The sequence below is a fragment of the Lagenorhynchus albirostris genome, chromosome 8, assembly GCF_949774975.1.
Source record: "Lagenorhynchus albirostris chromosome 8, mLagAlb1.1, whole genome shotgun sequence".
NCBI lineage: Eukaryota > Metazoa > Chordata > Mammalia > Artiodactyla > Delphinidae > Lagenorhynchus > Lagenorhynchus albirostris.
Genome location: NC_083102.1, coordinates 32,876,512 through 32,897,153, shown reverse-complemented (window position 1 = coordinate 32,897,153; position 20,642 = coordinate 32,876,512). Strand labels below are relative to the sequence as shown.

Sequence of the window (20,642 nt, the reverse complement as noted above, 5' to 3'; positions counted from 1 at the left end):
CTATTATTAAGGGGAAAATAGTCACTCTACCTATCTGGTAAATAATTGTTATCATATCCCCAAAGTGAGATGGTGACATAAATACAGATGTTACAGGAAACTGTGTATATTTCAATGAAGTTTGTTGTTTCTCTTGAGGTTAGCATGATGAGAATGTTCTGAATGCTTCAAAGAATTCCTATCTTTTTTTTTTAAGAAAATGCAAACATCTACTAAAGTTGCTTTTGAAATAATACATTTATTCATTTAGTAATTATTTAACTAGAGAAGAATTACCTTATTCAGACATACAAGAATGTCAATAGTCCTACTGGTAATGAATTTAATAAAGTAACTTTAAAATCTATATTTGGATCCAATCCTCTCCCTATTCTAACAAGGAACCTGGAAGTTAATAAGCAGTTGGCAGGCAGTGAGGGTCTAACTAGGCTTCAGTGGCCCAGAAAGAATGGATACAGACACCTGAACTGACTAATTTATTTCATGTCTTTATGTAGTGTAGAAATGTGCCTTACAGTTTCATGTAACCACGGAACAAAAATAGACATTCTTTTAGTAAACTCTCTGGAAACAAAATTCTTCCCAGATATTTATTGATAGGAAAATATAATCTAAAAATTCTTCTGCCCAGCCCCTTGGCAGTTGCCCAGTCTTCCATCTGCCCCATGCAATTGGATTCCCTTTGCTTTTTTGCTTTTTTTTTTTTCCCGTTGCGGAGCACAGGCTCCAGACGCGCAGGGTCAGCGGCCATGGCTCACGCGCCCAGCCGCTCCACGTCATGTGGGATCTTCCCGGACTGGGGCACGAACCCGTGTCCCCTGCATCGGCAGGCAGACTCTCAACCACTGCGCCACCAGGGAAGCCCTCCCTTTGCTCTTGACTCCCAGATGACTCTCGCAAGAATTAAAGTTCACCTAACAGACACCAAAGCAGTAATTTACAAGAACCAGGTAGAAGGCATTCTGTGTTTTTGTCTTTATTCTTCTTTTGGAAATATGCAATAAGACTAAAATTTATTAAAAACAAAAACTAACAAACAAAACAAGCAGACAAAAAACTTCCCATACTTTTGACTAATGTAAATTCACTGTGTCATTTTTAAAGTTGGCATTTACTCTAAATGAAAAGTAGAATAACATTTGCAAAAACAAGAATTACTAGAGAAAACAAAGGCTTCAAATTGAACTAAAATATTTTTTTGTCCAAAATAAAACCCCAAATTAAGAAAACAACCTCTTGATCTTTTGTTTTGATAACTAGTAATCTTATTGTGCACATTTCAGCTGGTATTTGAAAAACATTTAACTATGCAGAAATATGTTCCCATTTGAATGTAGAGGAAGTTGTACTTAATAAGAGTTTAATTTGAAAGTTAGTGCTCACCAACACTTAGTGCCTACTTCATGTTCTGGAAAGATAAAATACCAAAGTCCTGGGGAGATGTCTTATTTATACATACAGTATGCCAGAAATCAATGGGATGCTCAAAAGATTAAACAGGAACATCCTTTATTTATGGAAGACAGGATAAAAAAAATCCAAAATTAATTGTCATGCATTGTTTTGAATGAGAATAGAATGACGATCCTATCGGTTCTAGTTATGAATATAGACTTTTCAAGAGTGTACCTTCTTCCTCGTCTATTTCTAATAGCTAAGTATTCCCAAACAAAAGTTAATTCTGGAAATTCTTGTGTATGAAAAGAGGTTATGGCCAGAGGTGGTACTATTTGAAACAGCCAGAAGATTAAGCTGGCAACAATTACAAACTAGCTACTGTGCGTTAATACTAAACTCAGAATTTGCTGGTTCACTCAGAATTTGCTGGTAAAGGCTAATTTTACCCAAAATGTGAACAGAGACAAGTGATAGGTAAGAAAAAAAATGAAAAAGCTTTTATTAAATACCATACAACTCTCTGGCACCAGTCCACAAAAGTTAATTATTGAATAACTTTAATAACAGACATTTTTTATCTGTTCCCTTAAACTTTTTTGTGGGGGCCCTGGGGAGGGGATAATTGGAGAGTAGGGGTGAAGGGGGGAGAAGATGAAAAGATACATGTATGAAGATGGAGTATGGGACAGGAAGTTATGGAGGGAAGTTTATGCAAAGCCCACTATCCACAAAGAGAATGACTCATGCAAGATACTGCAGGTCTTCCAAATTTCTCAGGCTTTGCCTTGCTGCCAGCAAACAAGTCTGGGAAGGGATGCTTAAAGGACTTGGTAAGCAACCATCTAGCTGTTCCACCAACAAATCCATGAACTTCTCAGTTAAGGTCACCTAAAGCTTGCAAAAGTGCTGAAGAGTGTCAAAAATTACTAAGCTTTACAGCCTTAAGATGGAATCAAGAAGTCCCCAAATCTCATTTTTCCAGCTATAATCATTCAAACAGCCCTGGCCTTTGTAAGGAAAATGTAGGAGGCTGCAAGGTAGATAGGGCCTAGCAGTTGTTTCTTTTTGGTCTCTTAATGAGGTATATGTACATCCCTCAAATAATACCAGCATTATATTGAAAATCTGCAATTTAACTGATGATAATAAGTTCTGAAATTTTTACAGGGCAAACAAGTATCCTTAAGGTTAATTTTAAAAATCCCTGGAGTTTCTGACAAATTGGTATTACAATTCTGAGCTTTAAGCATGGGTTTGTAAATAGACAGCTGGAGCTTAATTATTCCCATTCACATGAAGACCTGTTTCAGCAGTATCTTATCCAATGTTCTCACCCCAGGAAAGGAGGGAAAAGGTGATTTTGGCCTCCAGGGGACATTTGGCAATGTCTGGAAATATTTTTGGTTTTCACGACTGGTGAGTACTACTGGCCTCTAGAGGGTAGAGGCCAGGGATGCTGCTAAACATCCTGCAATGCACAGGACAGTCCCCACAACACAGAATCGTCTGGTCCAAAATATGAATAGTGTTGAAGCTGAGAAACCCTGCCTAATCCAAATGCTTTAAATATGATCAAACCATAATAGTGAAATCAAGAAGTCATTATTTTCATTAATAACCAGTTTTCACAAAGGTCGTTTGAACAGAACCTGCCTAAAGTTGTATGTAAGCATACACAGGGAATATATATATATACATATGTGATCTGGAAAAAATTTAAAAACTGAAGAGAAAAATAGATATTTTTATTCATAAAAGTATTCACACACAATTTTCAAGGAACCAGAAATATAACCTTCTTTCTTAGACACTATGCTGAGAAAGGTGACGAACAAAATGGTTATAAACTATCCTACTCAAAAATACTAATACATTATCAAGTTGTTATTCTTCAAATATATTAATAACCATTGGAAAATCAGCCCTCTTGTACCAGTGCAGAAAATAAATGCACCGGTATGGTATTTGTTATGAAATTTTTTAGTTCCTTGGGTTATAGGGCAATTTTAAAAAATTAAAGAGAGCTTACTGGAGAGTTATTCTGTGGTATGGAAGATCTAGAGAGTGCTCAGCCATTTAGCTCCCGCCCACCTCCTCTCTTCCCCCTTTTCTGGTAGATCTCCCACTTAGAGGAAGCAGGATACTACTTGCTGTGGTAATCACTCTGGTTTAAACTCCTTGGGGACAATAGTAGCTAAGATTTTCTAAGCATTTACTAATAAGATAAGCAAAATCATTGTTACAGCTCATCTCAAAAAATTTTATGTATTAGAATGGTGAGGTGGACAAGAATTTCATCCAAATAAGAACCTTCACTGCAGCACTATTTACAATAGCCAAGATAAGGAAGCAACCTAAATGTCCATTGATAGTTATATAGATAAAGAAGATGTGGTATATATATACAATGGAATATTACTTCACCATAAAAAAGAATGAAATAATGCCATTTGCAGCAACATGGATGGACCTAGAGATTAATACTAAGTGAAGTAAGCCAGACAAAGACAAATATCGTATGATATCACTTACATGTGGAATCTGAAAAAAAAAAGATACAAATGAACTTAAATAAATACAAAACAGAAATAGACCCACAGACATAGAAAACAAACTTATGGTTACCAAAGGAGAAGGGGTGGGGGAGAGAGAAATTTGTAAACAAATGGACAAATAAATTGTTCTCTTTTAAGCTCCACATTAAATACAACAAATCTAGATGAGTCTGGATGAGTTTCTTTTAACTTAGGTTTTAGAGACACTTTTTCATCGATACCTACCATTTTACAAATGAATCTATAAGCTACCCCATTAAAACCAAGTTAATTTTACCTTCCTTTTGGCCTCCTCTCCCTGCCACCTGAAAAAATGAGTCAATTACTTGTGATAACTATTGCAAATGTCTTACTAATCCCACTAGAAATGTAAATGTGGCAAGAGGACAGAGAAGGATAAGGAAAGAAGCCCTAATGCCAGATTTTCAGCCACTGCTTAAGCCCACTCTAGCACTATGGGAATGACTTTCTTCTTTGGATGAAACATCTGGAAATCTTAAACTTCAAACTTGAATTTTAAGTTTGAGGAAAATAAGTTTGTACAAAATGTTATTTAGCTGTAAACTCTCTCTTCTTTTCCATCTCCTGGTAATTGATATAACGGATTTCCTTAAGGATTAATGTTTTCTATTCACTTTGATAAACAGTTGTTGGGCAACAACTCTAGAAAAGTCCCAACTCTCAGAGTCAAGTGTGCGTTGGTGAATAGAGGAAGTAGAGAAATATAGAAAAAGCAATAAGAAGAATGTCTAAGTCATCACTTTGGAATTAATTGAACATAGATAAAATTGGGAAAGAAAATAAGAAATAAGGGAATGGGCAAGCAGAACCACTTCTGGGAGAGAAGGAGCAAAGTTTGCATAACATTCAACTATGTTAACACTCTACAGCGTTACAACACTGCCATCCATACGCAGTAGTAGCAGTACGTAAACTTTTTATTTAATTATTAGACTATTGAGTTTTGGCTCCAAAGTATTTTTCCAATTCGGATCCTGCTGTTTTTTCGTATATTTTCAAAAATAGTCTTTTTCTTTCGGAAGAAGTAATTCTTCAAATCTAGTTCACACAAGGGGATTTGATATGTTCAGTGAGTTCCTGTATTCAGCAATACCTACGGGGTGCCTACTATGCCTTAGGCTCTGAGCAAGCTGCAGGCACCCCCTCAAGTCTAGGACTCATTATTTTGCTTTCAGCAAATTTTCACTAGGTGCTTTTCCTCCCCCATGTGTAAGTCCACCAGACCTTAAACCCTTTACGAACGTGCAAGCTCCTCCCTTCTGAAAGCGTTTGTGTGAGTAGTTCACAGGCTGGTTCATCTACTGCAGTGTGGCTTTATGATAGGGGTTTGTTTACATGGTTCCTACAAGGTAGTTGCAGATGTGACTGCATCTTAGAGATACCTGAAATCTTTCAACAGGATCTGATCCAAAGGAAAAGTAAGTTATAATTTAGAGAGAGAGTGGGAAAAAAAAAAAATCAGACCTCCCCTTATGGTCTGAAGATGCAAACCCATAGGGGTTAGGAGGCTCACGTACCAAGTTTCATATTCTCATGGTGCCTCCAGCTGACTCACATACTCTGGGTACTGGGATAGCTGAAGAGCTGATGTGCTTGCGGGGTCCCCTGGCACTTGCAAGGTTGCCTGGCATTCAGGTGTGTTATGGCTGCTTATCTCACAGTGCAGCAGTAACAACGTTGATTGGAAGCGTACTGTGTGTAGGGACCACGTAAGAGGTTTACTTGAATTAATTCATTTAATTCTCACGGGACAACACTGTGAAGCAAGCACCACTGCTCCCATTTTACAAGGAGGCAGCTCCTTATAAGGAGGCTTCCAAGAGGCTCGGTACCTCGCTCCGGAGCACACAAGGTAAACGGTAGAGCCTACAGGTGAACACAGGCCTTCATATTCGATACCTCCACGCTCTTAACCACCAAGCTGCCTCGCTGTAGTGTGTCCGTTATCCCTGGGTCAACCTGCCGGCTCTTACACATACAGTTCTAGGTGTCGTGCAATGTGACCCAAGAAGCCTTCCTGCCCCTTGTGGGCCGAATTCGGGTCCTCATCCCCGAGACGCGCTTCGCCCACCTGGGCAGGGCCGGGATCTGCCTGGTTGGACATCCCCCTGATCCCTCTCCTGGCCTGGGCCGGACTGGAACCCGACCAGGGACGGGCGGCAGGGTGCGCGGGGAGGGAGCCATCTCGCGGGCTGCGTTCGGCCCCCGCCCCCTGGCCGGGCCGAGGGGCGGGACTCGGGTCGCGCGGGCCCGGGAGCAGAAGCCGGCAGCGGGAAGCTACCGCCGTCCGGGCCGCTCTGGGAGAGGCGAGGCGAAGAGAGGCGGGGCGGGGCCGAGCGCAACGGGAAGGCGAAGCTGCGCGGGCCGGGAGCCGCGCTGCGCCAGCCGGGCTGCAGCTGCCGCGCACCAAGCGCTGAGATGGGGCTGGAGACCGAGAAGGCGGATGTCCAGCTCTTCATGGACGAGGACTCCTACAGCCGCCACAGCAGCGTAGATTACGCCAACCCCGAGAAGTTCGTGGATCCAGGCAGCGACCGAGATCCCCACCGGCTCAACTCGCATCTCAAGGTGAAGCCTGGGGCGGGCCCTACCCTGGACCTGAGGCTGACCCAAGTCCCCGCTAAGGCCTGGGAGTGGGGGTGCCCCCTCTAACTTGCTCCGACCCCAACTCCCACCCTCGCCACTGGGTCAGCGCCGCAGGGTACGGGATCCGGATTCCCTCTGTGGGGCCGCCTGAGTAGCCAGGAATTCTTAGCCAAATTCCTGTCCGCCCACCATGACCCTAAGAGAAGGTGGGGCACCGCAGCCAAGTCTTTCTTTCTTGCTTCTCCCACCCCGAGCTCTCCCGTATCCTGGAGAGGCAGGTTGGGCGACAGTTCAGGATCCCTGAGTCTTGTCTCCGCAGGTGGGATTCGAGGATGTGATTGCAGAGCCCGCGTCTACGCACTCTTCTGACAAAGTGTGGATCTGCAGCCACGCTCTCTTTGAAATCAGCAAATACGTGATCTACAAGTTCCTGACGGTGTTCCTGGCCATTCCCTTGGCTTTCGCTGCGGGAATTCTCTTTGCCATCCTCAGCTGTCTGCACATCTGGTGAGAAGGGGCACACTGGGGTGGGCCAGCTTTCTGAAACGTAGGAATGTTCTTTGCCACCTGCCCCCTGCCCTCCCCTTCTCCCAGGCCGGCTTGCAGGTGAAAGAAGGCGCATCATCTCTGAACGCAGTAGCAGAACTGGGAGGCCTTGAAGGGTAGTGTGCTTTCTTTAGAATTGTAGGTTGGGTTAGGAGTTTAAACAGAAGAAGGAAGGTCCCTCTGTCCACGGGTGTGATCTTCCTTCGAATGCTAAAGCCCAGCTGACTGTGGAGGTGGAGATCTGGAAGCCATGCTTCCAGCCACAGGCTGCTCTCTCATAGGGCCCTGTTTTGACTTGTGCCCATGGTTCTGGGCAGGGCTCTTATTTCTTTCATCACCTTTTATTCAGTCACCACCCGTGCTTGGGGTAAAACAAAAGAGATCTCTGAGCAGAATGCCAGTGACAGTATCATTAAAGAGGGATGTCAGACCTGGTTAAGCAGTGCTATGGAGAGGCGGCTCCAATCCTGTCACTGGCAAATGGCAAGGATGAGAACAGAGGAGAGGCAAGATGTGTGCAGTTAAGGTGAAGGGGTCCCCAGCACAAATGAATGAAACTCAAACTGCAGGATAATGAAATGAGAAGGCTTCCAAGTTACTTTTTCACCTATGAGGCACTAACAGGAGTGGCATCTAGTAAAAGGGGAAATAAATATAGAAACCTATTGGACATTTTGGGACATTTTGAGTAACTTTATTCACACACGAAATGCATCATAAAGCTATAGAGAACATTTCTAAGCATTAAAAAATTTAAAAGGAAATGTCATATTTTACCAAGAAGTTTTGTTATTGTTGTTTTTAAAAATGTCCACTTTATTCTGAGAGGAAGAACATTCAGATTATCCCCTGTATGGCAACAATTGCCAAGCTTGTCTTTTAGGGCAGTCCTGCAGAAATGTATAACCCCAGATGTCTCCATGTCTTTCATAATCACTTTATATGGTATTGCCACACCCTAATACATGTTGTGTTCATTGTTAGAAGTTATGAAATTGTTCTCCATTCCCCTTTACCATCTGAATCAATTTCTTTAGTCAGTTAGCTAGCTAGTTAGTTCAACCAAGAAAATTTATTGAGTGCTTAGTTTGTGCTGGGCACTGGGCCCAGAATGAATAAGATGCAAGATCTGCCTTCAGCTTACTCACAGCACATCAGGACAACTGGCTAGGTACAGAGGTGGCTGCTGAGGAAAACCCAGCTAGATCTGTGGAGGAGGGAAGCACAGGGAAGGCTTTTAAAAAGAAAAGGGTCTACAAAGGCTTTTAAAGGATAAATTGAAGTTCACCCAACAAGTAAAGGATAAATAACAAACATCAATTTAATTTGATCACTAAAAACTGTAAACAATTAAACTATATTGAAAGTGCCAGAAAACTGCCAGAGGAATGAAAATCTTTGCCTGTTTACATGAGCAGATCAACAAAGGATATATATAGTTAAGCTTATATTTTGACATTAGCACATGAATTTTTTTTAAAGATGCCCAAGTCTGCATAAAATTTTGGATTCCTAATTGAATAAAACCTGTCATCTAAACTCTATGTCCATTTTCTCACCTTCCAAAATGTGAAAAACTGAATGACCACATAACATATTGTGAAATGTTGGCTATGAAGCTATTTGGAAACATAGAGTGCCAGTCAACAAAGCTAGGCTTTCCTAAAGCACTTGTGGAATAACTGACAACAAAAAGGTTTCCATTTACTAAATGGCGGAGAGATATAAGTAAAACTACAATTAACCAAATGATGCTTCTCTTCACCTGGCTCTCCTGAGAATGTTTTTTGTGTAGTGCTTCCAGAGGTGAATCATCAAACCACTTCCTTTTCAGCCACAGAAAATGTATTACTTAACTATAGCTTATTTTTCAAATTACATTCATGTGGGACATTAATATTTAACTGTCATACATTTGTCATCAGGCAGCTGTGATTGCAAGTAGAGGAGTAACTTCAAACAAAAATGTTTAAAAGTTAGTTTATACCTTGATAAAATAGATTTATCATTAATGGATCACATTCCAGTGACACAATAAGACCAGATCAAGGAGAGGCCTTATAGAAGAGCAAACCCATTGGAGTAAACTTTTTTTCTTGGTGATCAAAGCTATGAAAATATGCAGTAATAAGTTCTTTGAACCACACTGCATGGTCACAATGGATCTGACTTTAGATTATTTAAACAAACAAACAACAAAAACAAAACACTCAGAACTCAGTCTGGTGATGCTGGATCCTAGGCCAGAAGTACAGGTCATTAGGGACCGGTGAATTAGTTTGAGTCCATACCATAAACTGAGGTATATGCCATTTGGCAACCACAGGTTATTGGTCATAAGTGGATCATACCAAAGAAATGCGGCTTGGACCCCTCTACCTTTTATTTTTGCTGGGATGCAATTCAAATAAATGGTCCAACTGATGGAAATTCAGTAGTAGCAGACTCATTTCCCAGAAGACTTTTTAATACAGCAAATTGCTGTGACAAGGCAGTCTTATGGAACTATAGTTAATACAAAGCTAAACAAAAGTCCCAGTTCTAATGGATTTATTATCCAATGGATAAATATATAATCTTGCTAATTATAAGATTTATTTAAGCAATATTTGGTTGGTCACATAGAGCCCCAACCAAGTTTTGAGTCACTCCAAATTGCCTGGAGTTTCAGAAAGGAAACTAACTGGGATGTTGAGAACACAATTTTAGTTTGTTGTCAGTGGATCACTGGATCCTCTGATCCAAAGTGAGAGAACAACAACTTGAAGAAAATAAAATTAAAATGAGTTCACCACATCCTATGAACTGAGTCCTCAAATGTGGGCAATTGCACTTTGCTGCACTTTTGTCCTGTGTTTAATTCCCTCTTAGGACATGGAGATCTAAAGAGTTAGGGGAAAGAAAATTTCTCAGCCTAAGAAAGAATGGAAAGTGCATTATATTCTGAGGGAAGTGAATTTGGCTAGGAAGCTTTCCAAACTAAACTTAAGTCAAATTGAGATTATTTTGTCATAATTGTTTCATTATATATTCTGACTTCAAAATAGTTCTATTTATTATTCATTATAATGACAGCATCATATGGACCTGTCAGGGATGCATAATAAGTGTTAATCCTGATAGCTGGTCTATAAGATTTCCTATTCTTACTTTAATTTGTAGTGATTTGCCCAAGGCCACATATCAAGTGAGAAACATAATGGGATAAGAAGTTAAAAGTTGCTATCATTCAGGTTTCTGTTCAACTATGTAATTCTGAAACACCTAGTAATTAATTTTCTTTAAAAAATTGCTTCAAGTCTTTAGCACTTGGAACAAAACACAAGATAAATATAATCTATGCAGGCAGTCAATATGAAAAATTCAGTATTCTAAAAATATCTCAATCACTCAAATGCCTGATCTTCTCTTTACTTTGGGCTAAATACAACAGACCTTTATTTAAGTCACATTTTAATAGTAAACCAAGAAAATCAACCTTACTTCTTTGTGCCCACCCGAGTAATAATAAAAATTCTATTGAAGCCCTCCAACAATGCCTGAGAGTTCACAAACACTTTTGTGCCCAAAAAGCATTACTATGACAAAGAACATTATTCAGAGGACTACAGAAAAAATTAACCAGCCTGAGAAATATGAAAATATGTGGTTATCTTAAGAAAAGGCATAAAGAAAAAAGAAATTTAGGATACTCTAGCTTTTCTTGTCTAAGAGTTCTGACATAATTGAAGGGCTCTTTTAACTGTACTACACAACCCTTTTCAGTGTGTGTAATTACTGTGGAAAATTAATAATATAAAGCATATGAGAATACTAAATTCACTTCAGCTCAAACATTTATTAAGGGTAAAGGATTTCCTAACTTAAAAAGCTTACATTCTAATAGGAAAGACAGAAATATAAGCAGTTAGCATCCATTATGATATCTTTTGGTAAATTTGAGGATTAACAAGTTTGTTGCAGTACTTTAGACGCACAAAAAAGGGGTATCCAACCCAGCCTGGTCCAATGGGGAGGAAGTGGGATGAGACAACAGGAAAAGCTACCAGGAAGTAGGACCTCAGAGACATATGAAGATTTAGGCAGGTTAATGTTTAGGGGCAGAGATCAGGTATATAAATTTACTATTTTGTTTATCTTTTGCTTTACTATTTTAGATTGCCTATTACCAATAGAAAGAATATTGGTGTTTATCATGTACATTCTTGTTTATTTTTTTTAAGCAACATATTTTCTGTGCATCTTATCATGATGTGGGTCACTGTTCATTTGTTTCAAATGCTTAATCCGGCTTAGGTGAACTGGGCCATTGTTATATCTTTTCATGCATATGCAATAGTCAGTGGCCTTATTTGGTAACACTAATAATCTTTACACATCTCTCTTCCTCCATTCCAGGATTATAATGCCTTTTGTAAAGACCTGCCTAATGGTCCTGCCTTCAGTGCAGACAATATGGAAGAGTGTGACAGATGTTGTCATTGCCCCATTGTGTAGGAGCGTAGGACGCAGCTTCTCTTCTGTCAGCCTGCAACTGAGCCATGACTGAATACTTGGACCCCAGGTCCAGAGATTTGGATACTGTAATACTTCTTTGTTGTTATAACATAAAGGCACTACTGTTCTGTTAATTCTCCAAATGTTCAAATTAAGAAAGCTATTAAGATGGGCAACCACATGTAGAAATGTTTATTTTCAGATCTTTTCAAATAATACTTTTCTATATTAAAAGCCAAGGATTTCATATCTAACTTTATAACCAGAATTACTCAGTAGGTTGGCAACACTTAATTTTGAAGGCAGACAGTTCTTGCTTTAGTATGTAAGTATACATTTTGTAATGATGAATCTATAATGATCAAGGGACATTTCTCTCAAACACTACAATAGTTTTGTGTACAACTGCTCATAAAAATATGGAATTTCTTATTTTTCTTTTACTTTAGAAGTAATACTTTTTAAATTACCTTTGCAGGTAAAGTCATGGGGATACTTAGAGATAAGATAATACAAAGATTCTAGAAATTACAGTAACAAAAGTATACAGTGATGATAGGGGCTCTCAAATATGATAAAACGTGAAAATAGATTCATGAAAGTATGTTCCTTTAAATAGGGCATAGTTAACCTACAGGCATATTTAACAAGATGTTTCAATTTACTGTATATTTTGTACTTATTGTAAATGTTTCTCTAATCAGATTTAAAGAACTCATTATATTTGCTTTAAAGAACTCATTATATTTGTTATCTTGTTGAGCTAATATATAGGAGGAATAAATGTGTCTTCCACAAGGAACTTCACTGGTGAGATTGCACTGTCTTGATTACATAAGCATATGCATCTTCTTTGGTAATAGAATGGAAAAGAGATATACAAGGCTTTTCTTTCTAACTTTTCCAAGCAAAATCCTGAAGTGTTTTATGGCTGATGTTTATCTGGCTGTGATCTTAATACAAACCCAACTGATATTTCATCTAGGAGATGCTTTCTGTCTTGTAATTAGAAATTAAACCTGTATTCTGCATTCCTATTAATGTTTCGCTTTACCTTCAAGTAATATTGCTGCTATTAATAACATTTTAAAATAAAGGCTATTTCTGACACTTAAGTACAATTTCAACTACAGTAATTCACGTAGTAATTTCAGGAGAGTTGTCAATTTACTGGGTCCATGCTACAGAGCTACGTATATATAAATTAAAAACTAACAGCTGCAAACTTTCAAGATGTTATCTAATATGAGTCTTGTTACACAGTATAAAATTATTCTTATTATTTTTGAACTGTAGAGTCCTATTTCAGTGTTATGAGTCACTGTTGTTTTAAAAATCTCTATTGCAAAATGATAGGCATGTACAAAAGATGTCTCTGATGTGAGTGGTTAACTACAATTTGCATATCTTAAAAGTGTATAGATGCTCAAATTTCAGAATTACTATTAGAACTCGGATTAACATTCCTTTGAATATCTTCATAGAGGACAACTCCTCATTCAATGAAGATTAATTTTATTTTCCCAAATTCTAAGGCTGGTGAATATACAGGATGACTGTACTGGAATACTATTGGGGACCAAAGCAAATGAATGATCAGATTATGAAACTCATATCCTTTTGAAGGTAGCTACAAAAGAGATTTTTTCAAAGCTGCCTTAGGCCATTCATGCTTAGAAAACACTCTCATGATCATTAACTTCAAGCATTACTACTCATTTGACTATATAGATGTTACTATATAGTTAAAAAGGTCAATAAGTCTCATGACTTTATACCTTATATTTAAGATGTTTTTAAAAAATATTTGGATATGTTGATTGGGCAAATGTATTTGATCAATAAAATATCTATTTAAATAAATCATGAGCTTCTATCTTCTAGTTATTGGTAAGTTTTAAAGCCAAAATATATACACAGTCATATAACAAAACCTATTAACTTGCAAAACGTAGAATATGTGATTTCCTTATTTCTGAATAACATTGATCATTTTCAAAATAACTTTTTATTGAGATTTGCCATTAACTATTTTATTTCAAAGATTGAAATTTTGTACCAAGTGAATCCAGGTTTCATGTGCAAATATGCTTGTTCTTTTATTTGGGGGTAGGGAAGAGGTGGGTGATGATGGGACTTTCCCAGTATCCATAATAAACTTTTTAAAAACTCATAAAATGTGTTTATTGCTTTTACTACATGTCAAACTCATCAATAAAGAACATTTTAAAACTAATTTTTCCTTATTTAAAAAACTCATAATATATAAAAATACATGAGTTATTGCTTATTCAGGAATGTATTTGTGGAAAATTACAAGATTGGTAATTTAACTTTTTTGTTTTCCCAGCATTTAAGAGGTTCCCTATAAACATTTCTATCATTTGATGAATATGATAGAATAGCATGTTCTTAAACCAACCATACTTCATATTCTTCATGAAATAAAGTATCTTGCTAATGCTAAATAAACTCATATTTCTGTTTTCAATTTTTTAAATAAGAAAATAAAACAATATAAGTCACATGTTCTTGGATACCAGTACCATGAAGCCAGACCAGAGTCCAAAATTATTTTTGGAAAGTCAATATGTGAAAAGTAGTTGCTGATATTGGCATAGATTTTCTTGTTGTTAGTTAATCTGGAAAAATGACCAATCTCCAATAATAAAACATGCGTTTAGCTTTTTAAAGTGCTCTTTAAAGTTGTGAAGAACTTAAAAGTCCCTCTTTTCAATAGTTGTCTACATCCCATGAATTTATTTAAATACCTTTCTTGGGAAGCTGTTGGAGTTTAGTGAAAAGAGCCCTGCCCTCCAGGTCAGGCATCTGGATTCCTGTCTCAGCACTGCCATTACTGAGGTGTGTCACCTCCTGCAAATGGTTTAATCTCAAGGTCTCAGTTTTCTTATCTTTAATGAGAGGATTAGACTCAAGGATCTCTTAGGAACGTCCCATCTCATTGTTTCCTGTGACTTCTGTAGAATGAAGACTTGGCTATGTACATGCATGTATATGCAGTCTTGCTGTTCAGTCCCGGAATTTTTTTAAAGGCATTTTTTAAAATCATGAATTTTTTATCAATTAAAGGACTGGCATGCTATAAACACAGGAATTAATGCATTCACTTTTCACAGTTCTGTTGATTATGAGACTGTATGTGGCTTTGATTCTTCATGACAGGGATTCCTAGATTTACAACAATTCTAAGTCTTTATTATTGTGACAGTTTCCCCCCAATAATATGTTACTCTATTTTAAATTAATTACAGTTTATTTTATTTATAGATTTTTCTACCCAAATCACTGCTATACCACCATAATCACGGCCATCTTCATCTTTTGCCTGCCTAGTTGCCACAGCCTCTTAACTGGTCTCACTCCCAGCTTCAATATGATCTTTTCCAATCCATCTTCCCCTTCAAAAAAGAAGTGATCTCATGAAGACTCCATGTCATTCCCCTGCTTAAACTATCAATTATATGCCATTGCCCTTAGAATAAAATCCAAACTCTTGAGCAGTGTTCACAAGGCCTTCACTATCAACCCACTGTTGTCTTCAGCAACTATCTTCTGCAGCCCTCACTGAAGTGCCCAGCCCTCTCCTGTCCATGGCAGCATCACTCTTCCCCTCATGGCCTGTCTAACCCTTCCTGTTTCCAGAACCCCACCACATTAAGTGCTTCTTCTATGTCTTCATATAAAATCTTGTACAAACCCCCATTATCACTTACCACATGGTAAAACTAACCCTGTTAAATAACCCCACTAGACTGCTGGTTAGGTCTTTGAGAACCAAAAATATGACTTCATCTTTGTTTCCTGGGGTTCTAAAATGGTGCCAAGCACTTAGTGAGGTCAATCAATATTTTCTGAATGAACAACTACATGAATAAATAATTGAAGAAAATTTGGGATGATTGCAGAGCTGGAGTGGGAATCACATTTTGACATCATAATTTTCTTCATTTGCATGAGGGGTTTGAAAAGTACTGATCCAAATAAGATTTTCCTTCTCATCATTTTCTCACTCATGAATCATTAAGTTGGGAAAATGAAAATGTATGTAAAGCATATCAAGTATATTTCATCTTTTGGGGTAATGCCTATCTTTACTCTCAATTTTCTTGCCTGAAATTTATTTTCACGGCTTCAGGGGTAGGAAATGCTAGTACTTAAAACTGGTTTGGAAACATTCTCTCTGGCATTTTAGAATGTTGCTATTTCTTTTACTATCCTGTTTCCCATTTTGAAATTTATACTAAAACATTGTTTTTATCGAGTTTTACATTTTAGAAAACACAGTCCCATACACTGTCTCATTTGAATCCAGGACAAATTAAATAGCATAGTGGAGAAATCACATAAATAATGGCTCAGTTTCTTTAGCTTGCAATTTCATCATTTTTGAATGTTTACTTAAGATAACAAGAGCTTAAAGAATTTTTACAAGATTACATATTACTTTCAGATAAAAAAAAGTAGGTAGTGTTGCAATGAAAATGTTGCACCGCTAATGCAACTTATCATAAATCAGGATTTGGTATATTTCCTTCCTTCACGGTATATGTGTATGTAGGGAGGACAAGAGAAGGAATTGAAGGAGGAGGGAGCAGAAGATAAGGATATACTAGATATCTAGGTTATATGTTTTAGGAATAAAAATAATTTCGGCTTCCATAGCTAATCTTCCCAATTTCTTCTCCCTGTTTACTACCAAATGAGCAAAAGAAGGCACCTGTTGTATTTTAAAACCATTTTTGCACCCACTCTTCAGCTTCTTTCTTCAGACTATATCTGAACTGCTCCCACTGCAGCCTTACACCTTGATGCTTATTTAAATGAATGATACCTTTGGGTGAGGTAACATTTCAGTCTACTAGTAGACATCCATTACTTCACTGTGAATGGATGATCTGAGAAGGGGATGCTGAAAACTATATAAGGGGCCCTAGCATGAGGGCCTTGAGTGGAGTGCCACCTGAGAGCATCTTACACTGATTAAAAGACACGCCACCAAAGTGAAAGTCAAGACAGAAAAGGGAGAACAGGAGGCTCCAATGACACAATCTTTACCCTTCACAGTTTTGCTTTTGGACACCTCTGTTCAAACCCCTAGCGAAGGGGTCTGAACAGGGTGGAAGGAGTTGAAGTCAGCTAAGACCATAAAGGAAAGTTCCTTATGTCTTGTTAAATGAAAAGGGCCTTGGGAGGGGGCATGAGGGCTCTCCTAGAACCCTGTGCCCTAAAGAAAATGGCAGAAGAGCAAAAGTTAAAATGAAAACTGTACTACAACTTGTGACCATCTGTCTCTCTTCCACCTCACCTCTCTGTGCTGTTGACTGTTGCCGTGTATCTGTGGCAAAGAAAGAAGACCATGCAGCAGTCAGAGAAATCAGAGGACACCACTTCAACAATTATCCAAAAATAGGACAGACACCTATCTGCCTGCACTTGGACGTGTCAGGTCATTCAGCTTGGCTGCACAGCTGGAGAAGTTGTTTTGCCATTATAGGAAAAGGTAGGGGTGGAGAACGATGAAAGAAAGGAAGAGACATGACTCAGAGTGGGAAAGAGCATGTAACCAAGGGCAAATATTTCTCCCAGACATAAATGGTTCAGGAAGAGATAGGAGCTACAGGTCATCTTTGGAGCATTCTTTTCTCTCCCTGCCTCTGAGTAGCTTGTCATCGAGCACCTGCCAGTAACAAAAGGGGAGAGAAGGGCAGGAGGCAGGACCTGCCTCTAACTGAATGGCACACCAGTTCCAGCCAAGTGCTGGCTCAGCTAACTGGGACAGTGAAACAAGGAGTCATTTGGAAAGTTGCAGGGATAAACACAGCATTTCCCAGGGAGGCAGGTGGCAAAGATAACATGTTTCTTTTACTGAGGAGGACACCGGTTGGAATCCTTCATGCATTACAACAGTGGGAGAATCCTGATCTCTGGTACAAATAATAACATTTCCATTTGTTAAGCATTTATTACTTGCTGGGCATTTATTTAATCTGCACAATAACTCTATGATGTGGGTTCTATTATTGTTTTTCAGATGAGAAAACTGATGTCCTTAAGTTGAAGAATTTTCCCAAGATCACATGGGAGTCAAGATCTGGGCCAAGAGAGTCTGACACCAGAGTTCAGGCTCTTAATCACTACAGAGATTATCGGCTATTTCTAGGATGTGGGTATGGCTGTTCTAATGACTAATTCTGCCTTCCGACCAAAATCTTCTTTTTTATTCATTGTTCAGTCATGTCACCTTTCCTGCTATGAGAAGCACCTTTTTTCTTTCCTTTCTCCCATAAATGGAGTCAGTACAAAGTCCTCAGTGGTGGGAGCGCCCTACAACCTGGTATCTGGGCTCCCTGTACCTTCCTCACTCTGCCCCCTTCTGATCCCTGAGCCCTCCCCCAGCCCTATTCTCTACTTTCCTGAGCACACCATTTCCTTCCCTGTATGATCTGTGCCCTAGGCCCTAACACTCCAGCTAATGTCAGAAAAATATCTTTCAGGAACTTCCCTGGCAGTCCAGTGGTTAAGACTTCGCCTTCCAATGCAGGGGGTGTGGGTTCTATCCCTGGTCAGGGAGCTAAAATTTCACATGCCCCAGGGCCAAAAAAACAAGACATAAAACAGAAGCAATATTGTAACAAATTCAAATAAAGACTTTAAAAATGATCCACACCCAAAAAAAAATCTTAAAAAAAATTTTTTAAAAATAAGATTATCTTTCACATGCTATTATTCCCATGTTTTATAAATTTCATAAAATTGTACTACCTTTAACAAAAACTTTCTTATTATGTATCAGAAACACAATGATGATCTTTCTCCTCAATACTAAACACCTAGACATGTAAAATTTTAATAATTACAGTAATAATTTCTCGTTAGGCTAAGCATATACCTTTCGAGATAGGGGCCATATTTCATATCTTCATTTGGTTGGAAATTTCTTATCAGTTTGCACAGCTTTTAGTATGTTATCCAATCCTATTGTCATTTATTTTACCTTGAAAATTCCAGGGAAAACCATATATAATTTTATTTTCCTCCAATAAGATAATTTGCTCACGAGAAATTTTAAAAACAGAAAAACCAGATTGGCGTATACAATCATATTAATGGCTTGGTTGTATATTGTCATACTGCTTTTCAATAGGCTTGTACAATTTACAATTGCAATAGCAGTGTATGTGTCTCCACACATTATCAGCATTCATGTGTATATATGTATATCAGTAAAAGTTACATATATATGTAATTTTTACTAAGATATTAGGTGGTATTATAGAACAACATTATAGTATTCCATTTTGCACACATAAAATTTTAACAAACATTTTTCTACAGTGATAACTCATATTGTGATCCCCACACTCATTTTCCCCTAATTTTTCATTCACTTTAATATAGTAATGCTGTCTGTGCTTTGCAATAACAGTTATGCTGAACACCTATCATAGGGCATGGTGTTTATATTTCCCACTATTGGCAATGGCGAGCAGAGATCCACCCACTCTTCTGCTCTTCCTTCCCTCTTTCTCCTCCTCTCTGCTCTCATCCAGTCCAATGAACTGAATATTTTAGATGGCTTTGAAGGGTGAAGGCTTACAATGTTTTGCTATGAGACAAAGAAAAACTCAGTGGATCACACATGATCTTGATTTCTTTAGAACTCTGTCTTAAATGATCTCACAAAGTTTAATATTCTTTCTGATTGAAACTTTGCAAATAGTGCACCAAAATAAAGAAATCACCAAATGAACATGTCTGCAAAAACAAACATTTTTTACATACATATTTTCTCACAAAGCAGTTGTGGTAAACTAGTCAATATCATAATAGGGAGCCATATGGAAAATGAGAAGTCATCACACTGGAATATATAAAAAGCGTAAGATACAAGCAAGCCTTCCTTCCCAGTTTAGATATGACTGTGTTGAGGCAGTCACAGAAATAGCACACATTATTTAGGGTTAGGTAATATAAACTAAATGAAATCTCCACAGAGTATCTAGCATATTCGATCAATTTCATGGTAGCCTCCGTGTGCAGGGGCCATGAAGAGGGCGGAAGGGGTGAGGGAGGGCCATGATCAAAGCATTGGAAATAAAATATCAAAAAAAAAATTTTATCGTATAGAAAAAACAAGTGAGCAATCAACTGAATTATTTATGTACATTTTATTTAGACAAGAGAAAGATCTTATGAAGATTATAAATTTGAAAATAGACCCCTGAAAAAGAGCCAGAGTTGTTGATATTATGTATTCTAAAGGTGAGTAAAGGGCCACATAAAAGATGAAAAATATTGTACAAAGAACGATTTTATTAAAACTATTTTTTTTTCTGAGAGAGAGAAAGACTAAGTGGGGTCATCTTAAGTGATAATTTTATTAGAGTAGGCACATGCAAAAAGAATTGTGATCTTAAATATACTGAACAAGAGGAAATGGCAAAAAAGATCATAAACTACTTTTCATGTTAGAACTTTTGGAAAGATGAGACAGATCAGATGCAGGCAGTCTCTATGCTGCATGATGAACTAGGGATTCATGTAAAGATTTCCATGATTTCATGATTCTTAGAGTTGAAGAAATATTCAGAATTGGAAAGGAAAATCCTCCCAGTCTTAAAATCTTCAATGAAGTTGGCCCAGCATGACACGCTTCTAGTGCAGGGTGGGTTTGGGCTACTTTGAAGCCCTCCCTAAGGCCAGTGCTGCCTCAGCTCTTGCCACAGCCAACACGTTTTGGGTGTGGCTAATGGGAGAATTTAATACAGCTCAACTCCTTTCGTAGCAAACAAACAAAGCAAAAAAAGAAACCAACAACAACAAAAACCCATTCTGGCTGCTGTCCAGTTTGTAATTCTTGATTTCACATCCCAAGAAGACTTCAGTTTATAGAAATGGAAAGAACTGCCAGTTCCCTGTAAGCAACTTGGACAACTTAGCCTGTAGGATTTCCCCTTAAATGATGCTTCCTTCAATTTCCTTCAAATATTTCTTTAATAGTATGTTACTTCCTTTTTG

General features: G+C 38.1%; 1 protein-coding gene across 2 annotated transcripts; it reads left to right on the top strand.

Annotated features, from left to right (window-relative positions):
* The first annotated feature begins 6,242 nt into the window (after nt 1–6,242).
* Nucleotides 6,243–20,451, top strand: CAV2 (caveolin 2). 2 transcript variants are annotated; one of them, XM_060156813.1, is made up of 3 exons: nt 6,243–6,542; nt 6,880–7,067; nt 17,656–20,451. In XM_060156813.1, coding segments are annotated over exons 1-3 (339 nt in total). In that variant the 5' UTR covers nt 6,243–6,392; the 3' UTR covers nt 17,657–20,451. The 2 variants fall into 2 exon arrangements, with proteins under 2 accessions (XP_060012796.1, XP_060012795.1); XM_060156812.1 differs by lacking the exon at nt 17,656–20,451 and adding an exon at nt 11,505–13,466 and having other exon boundaries at nt 6,251–6,542.
* Nucleotides 20,452–20,642: the final 191 nt, after the last annotated feature.